The sequence below is a fragment of the Cnephaeus nilssonii genome (assembly GCF_951640355.1).
Source record: "Cnephaeus nilssonii genome assembly, chromosome: 7".
NCBI lineage: Eukaryota > Metazoa > Chordata > Mammalia > Chiroptera > Vespertilionidae > Cnephaeus > Cnephaeus nilssonii.
In genome coordinates, this window is record NC_137078.1 from 85,310,345 (window position 1) to 85,326,537 (window position 16,193).

Here is a 16,193-nt window from a genome sequence, read left to right on the forward strand (position 1 = left end):
GGGTCCCCACCAGCCAGCCCACTCCTCCTCCCCTCCAGCCCCTGAGGAAGCCTCAGGCTGGGACTGGGCTGCACTTGGGCAGCAGGACGACCATCCCCAGATGTGTGTCTCCTCTCTGCTGAGTGCGCATAAGTAGCCCTTTCAGCACACAGGGCACCACGCAAGAAACTTAACCACGATGTCTTCTGCTCCTAACAGGACTGGCCCCATTTTACAGCTGGGAAAGCAAGACCTGGAGAGGACAGATGACTTGCCACCCAGGGCCTCACAGCTGGTGAGGCCCGTCTGCCTGACTCCAAAGCCTGAGCCTCCCAAGCTGCCCCCAAAAGAGCTCAACCAGGTCCAGGCCCCAGGGGTGAGAGGCAGCTCTGGGACCCTCGGAGGTCTCAGGATAAAGCCCACTCCCTGCCTGGTGAAGAGGCCTGGGAGGAGGCAGCAATAAGCCAGAGTCCCTTGGAACCGCCCCTGCAAATGGAAGGACCTGAGTGATGCTCTGGTCCACACCTCCACCATATTTTATGGGAAAACGGATGCCAGACCAGCACGCAGGCCCCTGACCCCCAGTCCAGGGCCCTCCCTCTGCACTGGGACGCCGGGGCAGGTGAGCAAGCCCCAGGCAGGCTGGTCAGACACACACAAGGCCGCTCTGTGGCATTCAGAGAGCACGTTTATTTACAAAGCACTTTACAAACATCAGCTTTTGCCTCCCCACAGCCCCCTGCGAGGTAGGTCAGTAGTCATATCTACAGTTTACAGATAGGGAATCTGAGGCACGGAATGGGGGGTGTGGCCTGCCCCGTTTTAAAGAGATCTTCCCACCCACCCATCAAAAAATAAACAGAAAAGCACTGATCCTCCACCCCAAACACACCTTCTCCCTCTGAACTCTCAGGGTTGGGAGCACCCCTCATCTAACGGTGCTCCCTCCCCAGCTGGCATCCTGATTGGGAGCCACAGGAACCTCAACCCCACGGGCTGCTGTTCAGCCTTACGGTTCAGACTGCCACTGGCCCAGGCTGAGCAGGACCCGGCCAGGGAGGCCGGAAGTTATAGGCAGAGGCGCCTGAGGTTGTGTCTCATTCTGCAGACATTGGGTCAGGCAGGGACGGGGCTTCACATCGGCAGGGGAGGGAGGGGCAGATCCTGGTTCAGGGAACTCAGAGCACATGTCAGGGAAGCAAAGGTGGGAAGGATCATGAGCAAAATTTCCCAGGGGCTACAGGGCGCAGCGGCGGAGGAGGGGCTGCGGTTCCGCCCGGGGAACCTCAGTCTGATGTGCCCACTGGCAAATCAGGGCAGAGCCCAGTCTCCCCAGGACCGCAGGGACTCGGCCAGATGGGATTCCAGATGCCAAAGCCCAATGCACTCCCTGCTCATGTCGAGCCATGCTGGGTGGGACCTTGGCCTGGCACACGTTCCACCAAGGGCTGGGATACAGCCAAGGGGCTCGAGCCTGGTCCCCCAGAGCAAGCCGTTCTGAGCTCCTGTCACTCTGCCAGGCCGTGCCAGGCCTCTCGGCGCAGGCCAGCAGGACCCTACACAGGCGGGCTGGCCTGCAGTCTTGCTAAGCTCCTCCTTGGCCCCCAGGCTGCCCCCGGTCCATTTGGCGAAAGGCCCTGCCCACAGTGAAGGCAGCACCAAGTAGGCCCATCACCCACTCCAGTGCCTTCCCTAGGGGTTGTGGTTGGGCAGAGTTGGGGACACAGGTCTTCCTCTCAGTCGGGATGACGGGCCTGGCCCTGAGTGCGCAGTGGGTGCTCCAGGCCAGGGGCCCCCGCTATCTTGACTCCAGCCCCTCCAGGTACTCCAGGGCCATATCATAGCAAAAGTGGTACTGATCCTGGGGAGAGGAGAGAAGGAGCCATGAGCCTGGGGGGAAGAGGGCAAGCATGAGACCTGGCCCGTCCTGGGGAGAAGGGGAAAATGGAGAACACATTTTGGTACCACAAGACTAATAGTGGGGTACCCAAGGCCCAATTGTGGGGACTAGATATGGGAGAGTGGGTACTGAGGGTGCTGGCTGGGCATGGAGGTTGGAAGTGGCTGGGCACAGGGGACATGGCACCTCACCAGGGTCTCCACCATATTGGGTTTGTAGTTCCTAAGCGTTTTGGCAGCAAAGAACACGTCCACCAGGTTGTGGCAGCGAATCATCTCCAGGACCGTGGCGCAGGCGCAGAAGGTGCCGCTGCGGCCACCCCCATTTCTAAATGAGACACAAACGGTTTAGGGTAAGGCTTGGGGGGGGAGGGTGAACTCCCAGGTAAAGAGCAGGGCCAGGGTCTGGGAACCCAGAAGGGAGGGGCCAGGAGCCCACAGGTGAGGGCAGGGCCAAGGAACCCAGAAGGGAAGGGGAGGGGAGGGGAGGGGAGGGGAGGGGAGGGGAGGGGAGGGGAGGGGAGGGGAGGGGAGGGGAGGGAGCCCAGAGGTGAGCAGGAGGTTAAGGGGGCGGACATCCAAAGCTGAAGGTATCTAGGAAGACAGCCCCCAGGAGACACAGCTGATTCTGAGAACGGAGGAAGGCACACTCCCAGAGAACGAATGAGACAGCCACAGAGGAGGGCAACGGAGCAGCAAGCAAAACCCAGAGAGCAGGGTGGGAAATGAATACCGGGAATACCGGTCACCCCAGCAATGCAGACACGGCTACAAACACAGGTACACCCTGAGTCTCCACGGCCTATCCCCCGTCCCTCTCCCTCCTCTGTTCCTGTAACTCAGGGCGCGAAGTCCTCTCGGGAGATGAGGGGCTGGACAGGCCCTCAGCCCCGTCTCTAGAGTCTCTCCCACTAGAACTAAAAGCCCCTGAGAGGCAGGCCAGGCCCGACCCGGCTCCGTCCCCGCATCCAGCACGCCCAGCCCGGCGCCGGGAAGGGCCGGCAAGTCTGAAAGCAGCAAAGGAGTGACTGCAGCCGACAAGAGTGCATAAATGAATCATGGATGGGGCATATGAGTTAATTAGTTCGTTAGTTAATTAATTAACTAATTAATTAATTAGTGAAAAAAGTTGTATGTGAGCATTCATGAACAAAGACCAGAAATCCATTGGCTTAAAAAGTGTACTCCAGGATCACAGGACTCTGGCGGGGCCCTAATTACATGGGCAAAGCCGAGCATCACACACGGAGAGCTGGGCAGTTCTGCAGAGTCAGAGCTGACTAGGATCCTCCAGGGAAGGCAGGGCCAGGCTCTGGGAGCCAGGGGCGTTGGTGCCAGCTTGAGGCTGGCCTTTCACGCTGGACCTTTCCCTCACGCTCCCCGCCCCCTCCCGCCCCGAGGCAGACCCGCACTCACAGGCAGTGCACGACGGTGCGCCCGTCCCCGCTCTCCGCCTGCCACCTGTCCACCTCGGCCAGCAGGCGCAGGAAGGCCTTCTTGGAGTCCGGGGTGTCCCGGTACGCGGACCAGCGCAGGAACTGGAAGTGCCGCACCAGCAGGTGCCCCTCCTGCAGCTGGGGGTGTGGGCAGCCAGCCAGGGGGACATGAGCACCGGGGTTACCAGGCCCCCGGTGACCTCCAGAAGGTCCTTACAGGCCACACCCACCGCCACCCCGGTTCTCACCCTGGGGCTCCGGGATCACTCACCCTCGAGATGTTCTGCACCCGGAAGACACGGGCCACCAAGTCTTCGTCCGCTGTGCCTGACACAAACTCCACCTCCATGAGGCCATACTGCTGCCGGCCCGGCTCCGGCCAGTACTGCAGGCACGGCTGGCGGCACGAGCGGAGACGGGCGCTGAGCAGAGCCTGCGGGCAGCTGCCACTCACCCACCCCAACCTCCACACTCGGGCTGGGACTCCCACGCCCCCTGGCCCACCCACTCACTCCAGACTCCTCTTCAGAGTCCATCCACTCTCCCCCATCACCACAGACGGCAGCGCACACCTGCCGGTGTGTTTGCTGACACACACACACACACACACACACACCCCTGGGGCAGCGGGGACAAACCCTTCCAAGTGGGTGCCCTGGTGCTCCATAGCCACACCCACACAGGCTGCCTCTCCCAGGGGGGCCTCATCAGCCCTCCCATCCCCGAACCCCGCCCCCAGTCTTCGCTCTCACTGCTTCTGCCTTCCAGCATCAGCTCAGAGGTAGGGTGTCCCTGATGCGGCGACACCGCTCAGCACCTGCCCACGACCACTCCATGGAGTCAGGGACCCAAATGTACCCGCTCCAGGCCACAGACTTGAGACAGCAGAGGGACAGAGGAAGCAGGGCCCCCACAACAGACACACAAGTGCTCCGGGCTAGTTGGTCCCAGGCCCCAGCTTCTAGTCGCAGCTCTTCCTTATTCTGGGCCCACTTTTCTGCCTGTGAAATGGCCCCACGCTCCTCCCAGACAACACCAGGCTCCACGGCTTCCCTCTCCGACCACACCCAGAAGGAGAGGGCACTGCCTTCCTCTTTCAGCCTGGGGTTCTGGCAAGTCCTTGCATTCAGGCCTGTGCACATGCTGCACCCTCTACGGGTCACTCATCCTCCAACTCTCACCCTCATCATCTTCATCCCTGCCATGTACTGAGAGCCTCCTGTGCACTAGACATGGCCCAGGCTAAGCATCCTACCTCTGTCTGACATGGTCCTGACAATAACCCCATGAGATCACAGGCGCTCTGATGGTGCCCATTTCACAGAGAAGGAAACTAAGGCTCAAACTATTTCCTAGATCGAACAGCCAGAAAGTAAGGAGGCTGGAACTTTTTCTGCCTCAAAGACCCCCCAACCCCCCACCCTGCGATGGGCAGTTTAGTTCAGCAACTAATCGGCTCTGGAAGGCGGCAGCGCAGAGTAGGGGCACAGCTCTGTGCTTCCCAGCTGTGAGCTTGGGTGTTAATCTTCTCACCTGAAGCCCATAAGTGCAGAGCAGAGTCCCTGGCACAGCAGGGACTTAATAAAAAGCAGCTCTTTTCCTCCAGTCTGACAATCTCATTTACAGACAAGGAAACGGCATGCACACGGGAGGGAGCGTGACCTAAGGTCACTCAACCAATAGGTGGCAGAGCTGGGATCCAACCCCTGACTTCGGGGATGTGCCCTGAACGCATGGTGGCGCGGGCAGCAGGCAGCCGGCCGCGGCCAGCAGGGCCCTCACCCAGGCGGAGTTGGACTGGTGCAGCTGGTTGAGCATGACGATGGAGGTGCAGCCGTAGTCGTAGACCAGCCTCCAGAAGTCAGGCGTGGTGCTCTGCAGTGGGTGCAGGGTCACGATGAAGGCTGCGCTCCGCGTGTAGCTCTGCAGGGAAACCAGGACTCAGCCGGGCCGCTCACCGCCACGACCCGGCCCGATCCTCTGCTGCAGGCTGAGCCTCTCCCCCTGGCCCACACAGCTGCGCCCCACAGGACCAGGCTGCCGCCATTGGCCCACTCCACAGGTTGGCCAGTACATGGAGGCCTGAGTGGTCAGGGTGAGCCCCCAGACCTCTCTAGAGTCCAAGCCTATGGCTCCAAGGAACTAAACAGCAAAAGGTCCCCAAATGTGTGACAAGGGAAGCTTAGGCCTGGTCGGCAGAGGTGGCCAAGCCTGCTCTCTGCCTCAGGGCCTTTGCACGTGCTATTCCTATTGCCTAGAACAACTTTCCCAAGTGTTTACATGGCTTTCTTCCTCACTTCCTTCTGGTCTTTGCTTAACTGTCACTTCCTCCAAGAGGCCCTCCTCAACCTTAACCTCATCAAAAATAGCCACACATGCAAGCCCCCAAAACCCACATTAAGTATTCCTTCTGCCTGGTTGATTGCTGTAGAGATTACCAGTGTCTGACATTCTGTTGGATATTTGTTTAATAATTGTCTCAACCCATTCCCCAATTGCAAAGGTCAAGAGATCAGAGATTTCGGAGTGTGGCCTGTACCCAGCGGCCCGTCCCCAGCCAGGGCCAGGGAGCCCCAGTGTGACGCTCCCCAGCTCAGAGACCCGCAGGACCCTCATAGAGCCTGCTGCCCAGCCCAACGTGCAGATGGGCCCCCTGAGGCCAAGAGTGGGCTGGGAGGAAGGTCGCAGATTCCTAAGTTCCTATCCAAAACTCTCTAGCACCCAAGCCACCGCTCCAGGACCCTGGCCCCCTCAGCAGGCGCATGCACAGCCACCTACTCATGCATCCCACCAGGCTGTTACAGTGACTGGTGGGCCCCTCTCCAGCCTCTCCCTCAGTGGCTGGGGCTACTCCTCCCCTTGCCTTTAGCTCACACCAGGAAGCCCTTGGGAAGCAAGCACGGGGGCTTTCCCTCTTTAGAGAAACTCCCCTGACCCCTGCACTCTCCCGCCAAGGCACTCTGCCAGGAGCCAGGCCCCTCTCGCTCATACCTGCTCTGAAAAAACCTCCCTCTCCACGTCCCTCATCTCCACGTGGAGGGACATCAGCGGTCGGCAAGCCTGTCACGGGCCCACCTTCCTGCACTCTCCCATGGCAAGTCTGGACAAGGACTGAGCATGCTCAGCTCAGCCCCTTCCCCTCTTTTCCCAGGCCAGCCTGTCCTCAGAGAGTGTGCGATCAACGGCTCCTGCTCCTGCTCCTGCCACGTGTAAAGGCCTGTCCCTGGTGGGAAGGAGGGGCCTGTGGCTGCGCAGCTGTCTCCAGGACAAGTCTGCCTGACTCGGGAGCGAAGGAGGAGCCAGTCCTCAGGCACATGTCGGAAGTCACATTCTCCGGTTAGATCCAGTCTGTCTCCTGCACCCACCTCTCAACTGGTTCCATTTGGGAGAGGAATGAGGCGATGCTCACAGACTCTTCCCCCCTCAGAGGGCAGCATCTTGGAGTTACTCTTTGGGGACTAAAGCCCCCGTTCTGCTTGCAACACCCAATGCAGGAGGTGGCGCCCCCAAGCTGGGAGCAGGGGAAGAGGCTTCTAAATGGCTCCTGAGCCCTCAGACCAAGCCAGGGTGGGGCCAGGGAGCAAGTCACCAGCCTGGGCCATGTCCTGCGACCGGCTCCCGCTAGATCACCCCAGCACAAGCTCCCTGGCTCCAGACTCCAGGTCTCAAACCCCAACCCCAAACCCTCCTATCCTCCCAGCCAGAGCCCCCAAATCACTCCTACCCCCGGCTCTGCTTGGTCCAATCCTGCAGCCCTCCCTGGACTCCGCCACCCAACCCCGACTCAGGCCAAGGGTATACTGAGGGGGAGACTGCCTTGGATGTCCTGAATGGAGCTCATTGGGGATAGAAGAGTCACCCCTGAAAGGCCAAAGGGTCCCAGAACCAGAGCCCTCAGTGCTACTCCCTGGCTCCTGGACGTCCCCACATGCAGGGGGGGAGGGGCAGTCCCAGAGCCCACCCCACGCCCGAGCCCTCACGTCAGTCAGGGCCGCGTTGATGTAGTTGTTGGGGTCCCCGTCGGTGGAGATGAGGAAGGGCAGGCAGCGGTCGGGCGGCAGGACGTCCATGCTGCGGTTCTTGTCTCGGTTGCGGGGCAGCAGGGCGATGCTGCACTCCTCCACGTCCAGCGTCGGCGTGACCGAGTTCAGCGTCTACAGGAAGTGAGAAGAGGAATGGCGGTGGCATCCAGCACTTACTGGGCCTCCTCACAGCCCCGTGAGGGAAACTGGGCTGAGTTATCCATCCCATCTCTGACTCCCACGGCACTGAGGACCTCCAACACACACACACACACACACACACGCGCACGCACACACACTCACACACACACACACTCACACACTCTCACACACCACACCTACATACCTACAGACACCTACACATACACACTCCTGCCCCACCTGGAACTCTTCCCGCAGCTGGGAGGAATTACTCTGAGGGTCAATACGGATCATCTCCTTGTAGGTAGCCTTGAATTCACTGACAGGGATGGTGGTCTCCCCACACAGGCAGGCCTCCAGGATTGCATCATGGATGAAGATGTACTGCTCCTAGAACAGGAGATAAGACTATGAAGAACCACGAGGGGAAGAGAAGCTAGAAATGTGGGGTGGAGGCAGGAGGAAGCAAGCTCAAGGTTGAGGCACGGGTGTGCTGATGTGGAGTTCAGCCACGTGTTGGACCGACCCTACTTGAAACAACCTTCATGGGTACGTTCACTTATATTTCATCCCTATAACAACCCTGTGAGCCGCTCTGATGGTGCGGGGACAGCCCAGAGTCACATCTAGCGAGGGTACAGACGGGTCAGATCTTGACTGCGGAACCTATGACCTTGGCCCCGGCTCTTTGGCCTCACCCAGCAGCACACAGTGGAGCTGAGTTTGGGAGAGCCTGAGAGGTTGGCAGGGTGGGAAAGAACAAGGGGGCATCCTAGGAAGGGGAAGAGCTACGGACACCCTTCTGATGCCAACACGCAGGACTGGAGTCCTGGAGAGGGGGCCGCATCCCCTACCTCAGTCTGGATCATGTTGACGCGCCGGGAGCAGAGGGTCTTCACGCAGTTGTAAATGTCCACGACGCCCTCACACTCGGCCATGTCCAGCATCACATCCAGAACGATGTAGCAGCCCGTGCGGCCAGTGCCGGCGCTGGGAGAGAAGGGCCAGGCCGGGTCAGGGCCTTGGGAAGGGAGCCCAGGCCCAGGGGGGAGAAAAGAGAGGTCCCGGGGCACCTGGCCATGTCTCCACCACCCAGGGGAGGGGGACACAGAGAGACCCCCTCCCCGGGCAAGAAAGAGTCAGGAGAAAGCCTCTAGAAGAGCTCTGGTGAAAGGTGGTAAGGACAGAGCTGGGGATGGCCTTGGGGAAGGAGAGAAGGAGAAGGGGTAGGGAGAACGCAGAGGTGAAACTTAGCAACTTGGATCGGAGGGGAGGAACAAAGGTGATGCTCAGAGCCTAGCCAAGGCTGTTCTTGCTCCTGGATAGTCCTCCCATCTCCTGCACATCCCTCAAAGCCCCAGCCACTCACAGCCCTTCCAGCAGACAGCATTCTTTCATTAAGCACCCTTCCTGCTACGTGGTCATTCGTTACGTGACTGTCTCCCTAACCCACTGGGAGCTCACCGAGCTCGGCTGAGTCTCGTCTGTCCCTGGGATCTTCGTGCTGAGCACCAGGTAGAGCAAAGTTAAGGGCCGGGGCAGCGGGGGGCGGGGAAGCGGGGAGCAGACAAAGATGACACCAAGATTTCAAGCTTGAAAACAGTAGTATCAAAGTGTTGTCCAGGACATAGAGCCACTGGGTCCCCCATACACTACTGGTGGGAGCTTAAATTAGAACAACCACTTCAGAAAACCGGCGGTATTTACGAAAGCTGAGTGTTTGCAGACAGCAATTCCACTCCTACGCACATAACCCACAGAAACGCGTATGTATGTTGGCCACAAAACATGCAATAGAATGTCCTTAGCAGCACTATTCCTATAGCTCAAAACTGGGAACCACCCGAACGCCTATCAGCTGCAGAACCGATAAACACAATGTGGTTTATTCATCCAGGAGAATAAGATACAATATGAATGGACCTTGGGGAACGTAAGGTTGAGGGAAAGAATTCAGACACCAAAGAGCACCTGCTGTACGATTCCATTCACACCAAGTTCAAAAACACACACCACCAACCTATGGTTCGGAAGTCAGGACGGTGATTGGTCAGGACAGTGATTGGTCAGGACAGTGATTGGTCAGGACGGTGATTGGTCAGAGTGGGAGGAGGGGGCTCAGGGGCCTCTGGGTGCTGGTAATGTTTCTTGATCTGAGTAGTGCTGGTTATTTCACGGGTGTGTGCAACTTATGAAAATTCATAATGCCATATATACACCTATTTGTGCACGTTGCTTCAAGTAAATTATTCATGGATGAAGTTTTATTCTAAAAAGATGGTATCCTAAAGAAACCAAAGAGAAGCTGGTTTGCGGGTGGCAGGGCAGGCTGTGGCATGAGCCTGCTTTGTGGCATCGGGGGAGCTGATAAGAAGCCAAGGAGAGGAGCCAGGACAAGATACAGAGGCCCAGGGGCCACGGGTCAGAGGTGAAGCTCTCCAAGGGGGTGTGGGGGAGGGAATAGCTGGGGAAGGAACAGGCCAGGGCACTGGGCCTCCACTTAAGAGGAAGAAGGAAGATGAGCAGAGGAGGAAGCGGAGCAGAGAGAGAAAGGGCAATTGGGGGTCATGGACCCACCCCAGGCAGGAGTCAGGAGAGCTGCGGAAGGTGGGAGGGCCAAGGGGTGAGGAAAGTCCCTGGGTTTGGAGAAAAGAAGAGAAGGCCTTCCCAGCACCTGGGCCACACCTAGCACGCAGGCGTAGGTGACACTTGCTGAACGGAAGCCAACAGAACTTGGTCCTGCCTGGTGCCGCCAAGCTCAACCCCTCTCCGTCTCTGGTGTCTCCTTGGTGTCTGGGCCAAGGGCCTCCCCAGGTTTGGGGAAGGACATGAGGATGCCAACCTTGGAGCCAAAGTTCAAAGGGCCCTTGGGGGTCATTCTCTCCTCTCCTCTCTCTCTCGTTAGAATGAACGCCCAGTGTCCTGCAGGGACCTTGAACCAACCCCACTCGCAGCCTCTCTTCTCCGGGACCCCAGCGCCCCACCTGCAGTGGATGACAACGGGCCCCGCGTCAGGCGGGGTGGAGGCCTTCACGCGCCGGATGAAGGCCAGCAGCCCCGTGGCGTGGTAGGGGACGCCGTGCTCCGGCCACGCTGTGAAGTGGAACTGGCGGACCTCGTGCCGGGCGGAGTAGCCTCTCTGGGGAGACAACAGTAACTGCAGTTAATCACTGCGGGCATCCATTAGACACTTGCTGTGTGCCCGGCCCTGCGGTGAGCAGGATCTCAATCAGTCCCAATAACAAACTTAGGGGTGGGTGCTGACGTTCCTTGTACAAGCGAGAAAACTAGGGCTCATGGAGGAGAAAGCCGTTGCCCCAGGTTAGCGACCCAGGACTTGGGCGGAGTCTGCCTGATGCCTGCCCCCGCACCACTGAACACCGACCTCTCACACCAGATTGTTGTTCTGACTCTGCTCTCAGTCTAAGACTAAGACCAGAGGGGCTTACAGAGGATCAAATGGGACCATGTATGGGAGGACTCGTCCACTGGCCCTGTGGCCTCTCATGAGTGATGTAACCACCCTGAGCCTCACTTTCCTTGTCTGTAAAATGGGGCTAATGGGAAACGCCTAATCCTAGAGAGCTTTTGGGGCTGAAACAGCATGTGTAACGCTCTCAGCCGTGTCCAGCACAGAGTAAGACCAACTACCAGCAACCATCACGTCATCTTCAGCACCTCGACTTCCTTTTGGAGTCGCCAGCAAAGACAGCTTCTCACCCGATCACGGTGCTCCCAGCAGGCACCAGGCAGCTGCCTAGTGGGAAGGCAGCGATGCCCTCCTACCCCCTCCTGCTCCTGGGATGGGGGAGGTGGGGAGGTGGGCTCTGCCCCACCCCATCAGGCACCCCCAAGTCACCCGGTGACAGGAGACTCACCCGCTCCAGGGCAAAGGTGCGCACAACATATTCCGCTAGCGTCTCCGTCTTCACCAGCGTGATCTTGATGTCCCCGTACATGTCCGAGTCTTCCGGCCAGTACCGCGAGCATTTCACCTGGAGTCCCCACGGGGCAGGCTCAGCGGGCTCTCCGCTGCCCCCTTGGCCTGCCATGCCCCCTCGCCCCACAGCCCGCTTACCCTGCCCACTTCCACCAGCTTGGTGATCATGACGATGCTCGAACAGTGCTCCTGCCACACCAAGCGCCAGAAGTCGTAGACCATCTCGGGCTTCGGCCCTGGAGGCACAGAGGGTGCTCGTCCCTGAGGCAAGGTCTCCGTCCAGGGCCAGCACCCCCACTGCCCGGCATCAGCATTCCCGGCCAGGAGGCTCCTGAGTCCCCAGGGGGGCTTCATGCACACACCACCCACACCCCCACCAACGGCCAACTCAGGCCTGGAGGGCCCTGGGGACGGGTAGAATCAGGGAGGGCCTGGCTGGGGACCTCGGTCATCTTGCGTGGAGCCCAGTAGGCAGAGCTGGAGGGCCAGGGCCCCAGTCTCCAGGAAGGATGGACAAATGGACAGTCGGAAGGAAAAGACACAGCCAGAGGGACCCAGGCGGCCCTCAGACTGAGGCACAACCCACAGCTCGGAGGACTGAGCCTGGCTAGCCCCTTTGCATGCACCGCCTTGGGGACAGACAGATGAACAGGGAGCTACAGATGGACTGGGCATATCAGGGAGATACAAGCACAGGCAGGTACAGACTGACATACAGCCAGATTGGGGCTCAGACAGACAGATACAGAAGAGAGACAGAGAGTCAAGCAGCTCAGCAGGGAAAACAGAGAGGTGGCTGAGGGCGTTCAGCACACGGGGGCACACGGGCAGACGTGCCAGGTACCTTGAGTGGCTATGAAGTGGTTTGACCTGTGATAACCCTGGAACGAAGAAGAGGGAGCAGTGAGACCTCAGGGTCTCCTCCGCCCTTCTCTCCAGAACAAGCACACCCCACCCCCAGCACTGCCCACCCTTTCCCCAGGACTGCTTGGCCCACCGGTCCCCAAGCAAGAAGGGAAAAGCAGCTGGGACACCAGTGTCTTGGGTCTAGACCCATCTTTGCTGTGTGACCCCAGGGAGGACACACTCCTTTTATGGGCCTAGAGGGTCTCCCCATCCATAAATTGGGAACAGTTATCCACAATCTGCTGACAACCCAGCTGTTGTTTGGAGAAAAATAAAATCCAGGGTGATCCTGCCCTGTCCCCCAAAGCCCCAGAGGCCCTAAGCAACCCCAGACCCAGGGCTGGGTCTTGTCAGCTCTCCCAGCCCAGGCGAGGCAACCAGAAGGGACAGTGCCCCATCTACTTCAGTCGCCCAGAGCTTGAGGGCCCAGAAGAAGGCTTCCGGTTGGGAGCAAATAAACATGGATTACTCATGGTTCTTAGATAAATATTTTTTAAATCCTTAAAATCAATAATAAATTTTGAGACCCTACTAAGGCCATATACTGTGCTAAGCACTTTACCTGAATTATCTCCCACTAAAGAGATGCCAAGAGCTACTTCATCCTCCACGCCCAGGGCCCTCGGGCAGAGAAGAGGCACTGGCCAGACCCCACCCCTGCCTCGCCCCTGCCTAACCCCTGTCCCAGGGCCACAGCTGCCCAGGAGGTCCTGCCCAAACGAGATACCTAGGGTATCACAAGGGCATGGGATTACACATAAGGAGTACTGCGGGGCTGGAGCAAGAGAAAACCACCAAGGTCACTTGTCTCAAGTTCACGCCCTCCCTGAACTCCTCCACCCCAGGCCCAAGGAGCCCTGGAGTCAGACCACCAGGGTTCAAACCCCAGCTCTGCGGAGCTCTTGCTAACTTGTGTGCCCTTAGGCAAATCGCTTCACCTCTCTGTGCCTCGATGTTCACGTCTATACCACGGGAAAGACTCCACTATGACTTCCTCGGGCTGTTGTGAAGAGTGAAGTAATGTATGTCAAGGGTTTGGCACCAAGGCAAGCTCAGTGCCAGTACTTCATCAACATAACTATCATTATTACGACTACTTCAAAGGTCAAAGAGTATCTTTCAAGATCCAAATAGTGTGGATGTCAAGAATTTCCGGGGCAGAAGGTGGTTTACTGTGAGCTTAACAATCTTATCCTTGGAGTCAGGTGGACCTGGTTCTTGTCACAGCTCTGCCAGGTAGTAGCTGTGTGACCCTAGAGACTAAGGGGCACTTCTCAGCGTCTCGTGTGCACCCGAATCTCCTGGGGATCCAGCTAAAAGGCGAATTCTGCTGCAGAAGGTCTGGGGTGGGGTCCGGAACTGTGCATTTCCAACCACCTCCCAGGTGGTGCTGATGCTGGGCCTCAAACCACTTTGCGTAGCCAGACTCTCAGCCTCTCTAAGCCTCTGTTCTCCTCGGCATAACAGGAGACATGCACCTCAGAGTCCACACCGTAGTCAAAGACGCCAATAATGAAAAGCTGCCCAGACTCACTCAGCCCTCACTACTGGAACCCTCCCGGTCTAGCCTAATTCCCTGCTGGTGTCTCCTGAGCCATTGCCTCTGCTCTGAGTCCTCAGCAGAGCTGCTGGGCAACTGGGGTTAGAGGGGAGGGCCCAGCAAGGGTGCCCCAGTGCTGCCCCCACCCCAGTGCCGGTCAAGCTGGGAACAGGCTACTCCACCTAAAATAAAATTCACTTGCATGAGAGCCCACATGAGAGCAAGAGCCTCTTCGGATTCATCCGTCTCTCTCTCTCTGCAGGGCCCAGCCCCCGCCCACATGCTAGTCAGCAAATAGAAGTTTTTAAACAGACAACCCTCAATATATGCACATTACCTTTTTAATTGTATACATGCATTATTGCATAATTATATTACATAGAGGACAGTGAAGCTGAAAGTTTAAAGCAATCAGATTTAAAGGAAGAGAAGGGATCCATCTTGAGCAAACCCACTTTAGAGACCAGCATGAGAGAGCTCTGGTCCTCACACTCTAGGGCAGTGGTCAGCAAACTCATTAGTCAACAGAGCAGCAAACAGCCGCTGAGCCGAAGTTTGCCGACCACTGCTCTAGGGCATCAGTGTGTCCTAGGAGCCTGACCCCATCCCCACCCCCCTGCAGCCTCCAAGTGGGTAGAACTAGGGGACCGACCACTTGCATCGTGGGTGAGACCCCCAGGGCATCCTGATGCTCCCCAAAGGGGAAGAATCAGAGTCCAGTGTGAGGACTGAGGGCTCAGGCTGGGGTGGAGGCCCAGCTCCATGCAGTGTGAACAAGTCACCTAACTTTTCTAAGTCTCAATTTTCTCGTCTGCCAAACGTGGGCCCCCAGCTCGCGGAGTGCAGTAAGGATGACGTGACAGCACAGCACAGCAGCACTCAGGCGGACTGCTGTGTGAACACATTAAGCCAAGGCTTCGGAGGGCATTTCTTAAGGGCCTGACAACCGAGAGCCGAGAGGGCGGGGCTGTGTGCTGTGTGGAAACGGGGCATACAGAAGTATAACCACCTGCATTCATCACCTCTTAGTGGAGGCGCGAGGGCCGAGTGCAGCCACTGCACTTCGTGGGTCTAACACCCCATTAAATTCTGGAACCTCGTAGAATGAGCACACCCGAAGTAAGGGGGTGTCTGGGAGCGCATCTGCAGTCACCGGTCACCTCCAGCAGGTGCGACTGCAGGGGACTTTCACTTTGCGTTAGGCGTGTCCGTGTTGTCTGATAATGAGCCATATCTTTGCAATCATTAAAAAAAAAAAAAAAGCAAGAAAAATATTTTGTAAAGAAATGAGGAAATTAAAATAGAAAAAGTGGCCCTAACTGGTTTGGCTCAGTGGCTACAGTGTCAGCCTGTGGACTAAAGGGTCCCAGGTTCGATTCCAGCCAAGGACACAAGCCTGGGTTGCAGGCTCGATCCCCACCAGTAGGGGGTGGGCAGGAGGCAGCCAATCAATGATTCTCCCTCATCATTGATGTTTCTATCTCTCTATCCCTCTCCCTTCCTCTCTGAAATCAAAATACTTTTAAAAAAAAATAGAAAAGGTATCCACAAAATAGCAAACAATCCCATCAAGCATCACATATTATGAAAATAATATATCTATAAATCAAATCAGAGGATCACTAGATGAATTTGGGGTCTTTTATGGTCTTAAAGGCCCAAAGATGACACAGTTTCTTAAAAATAGGATAGCCAAACTGCTCCCCCAAAATAAAACATTCAAATTAGGGCTCAATTGAGGGCAAGGTGGTTGGGGTTGGGTTCGAGCGAACTCGTCACTAAGGGATGTGAACACCAGGGGAACTGGTTTTAAGGGGACTGACCGTGGCTGTCCTTCCTTCCTTGGAAAACAATCCTGACCCCCAAGCAGCAGAGACAGGGCCCCCAGGCAGCTCCCCCTGCCCATCCTTCCCAGGGCCCCCGGAGGCGTGGCTAGTGAGAGGACGCGGGGCACAGAACGGGCTGGAGGACAAAGATGACAGAAGGTGGTAGCTGGTGCCTAACGGGCCTGGGGAGCACCCAACCCTGCTGCCCACCGCAGGGCAGTGGAGGGAGGCGGGGCGCTGCTTACAACTGGGGCGGCGTCGCATCGGCAGCCCGGGCGGCCCCGGCCAGGCTGCTGAAATGGACGGTTGGTGTGGGGCACACAAGTGACGGGAAAGAGGACAGAGACCGAGAGAGGATCTGAGACACAGCCGGTCAGACAGACAGGAGGAAGAGGAAGCGGGGAGGGGGAGATATACTTACTTCACGGTTTATCCGAATCTTAATGATTCCAGTGAGGGAACAGTACAAAGCAAAAGAGACAGATGTTAGGCCAGAGGCAGATG

At 57.6% G+C, this 16,193-nt stretch overlaps 1 protein-coding gene across 1 annotated transcript in view; it reads right to left on the reverse strand.

Moving 5' to 3' along the window:
• Nucleotides 1–730: 730 nt before the first annotated feature.
• Nucleotides 731–16,193, reverse strand: part of PTPRU (protein tyrosine phosphatase receptor type U) — an 81,032-nt gene continuing 65,569 nt past the window's right edge. Inside the window, 12 exon segments of the mRNA XM_079777197.1 lie at nucleotides 731–1,840; nucleotides 2,071–2,206; nucleotides 3,295–3,452; nucleotides 3,586–3,711; nucleotides 5,097–5,237; nucleotides 7,295–7,468; nucleotides 7,718–7,867; nucleotides 8,332–8,467; nucleotides 10,462–10,616; nucleotides 11,356–11,472; nucleotides 11,556–11,653; nucleotides 12,262–12,298. Of these exon segments, the coding sequence (XP_079633323.1) occupies nucleotides 1,778–1,840; nucleotides 2,071–2,206; nucleotides 3,295–3,452; nucleotides 3,586–3,711; nucleotides 5,097–5,237; nucleotides 7,295–7,468; nucleotides 7,718–7,867; nucleotides 8,332–8,467; nucleotides 10,462–10,616; nucleotides 11,356–11,472; nucleotides 11,556–11,653; nucleotides 12,262–12,298 (1,491 nt within the window). The 3' untranslated portion in view covers nucleotides 731–1,777.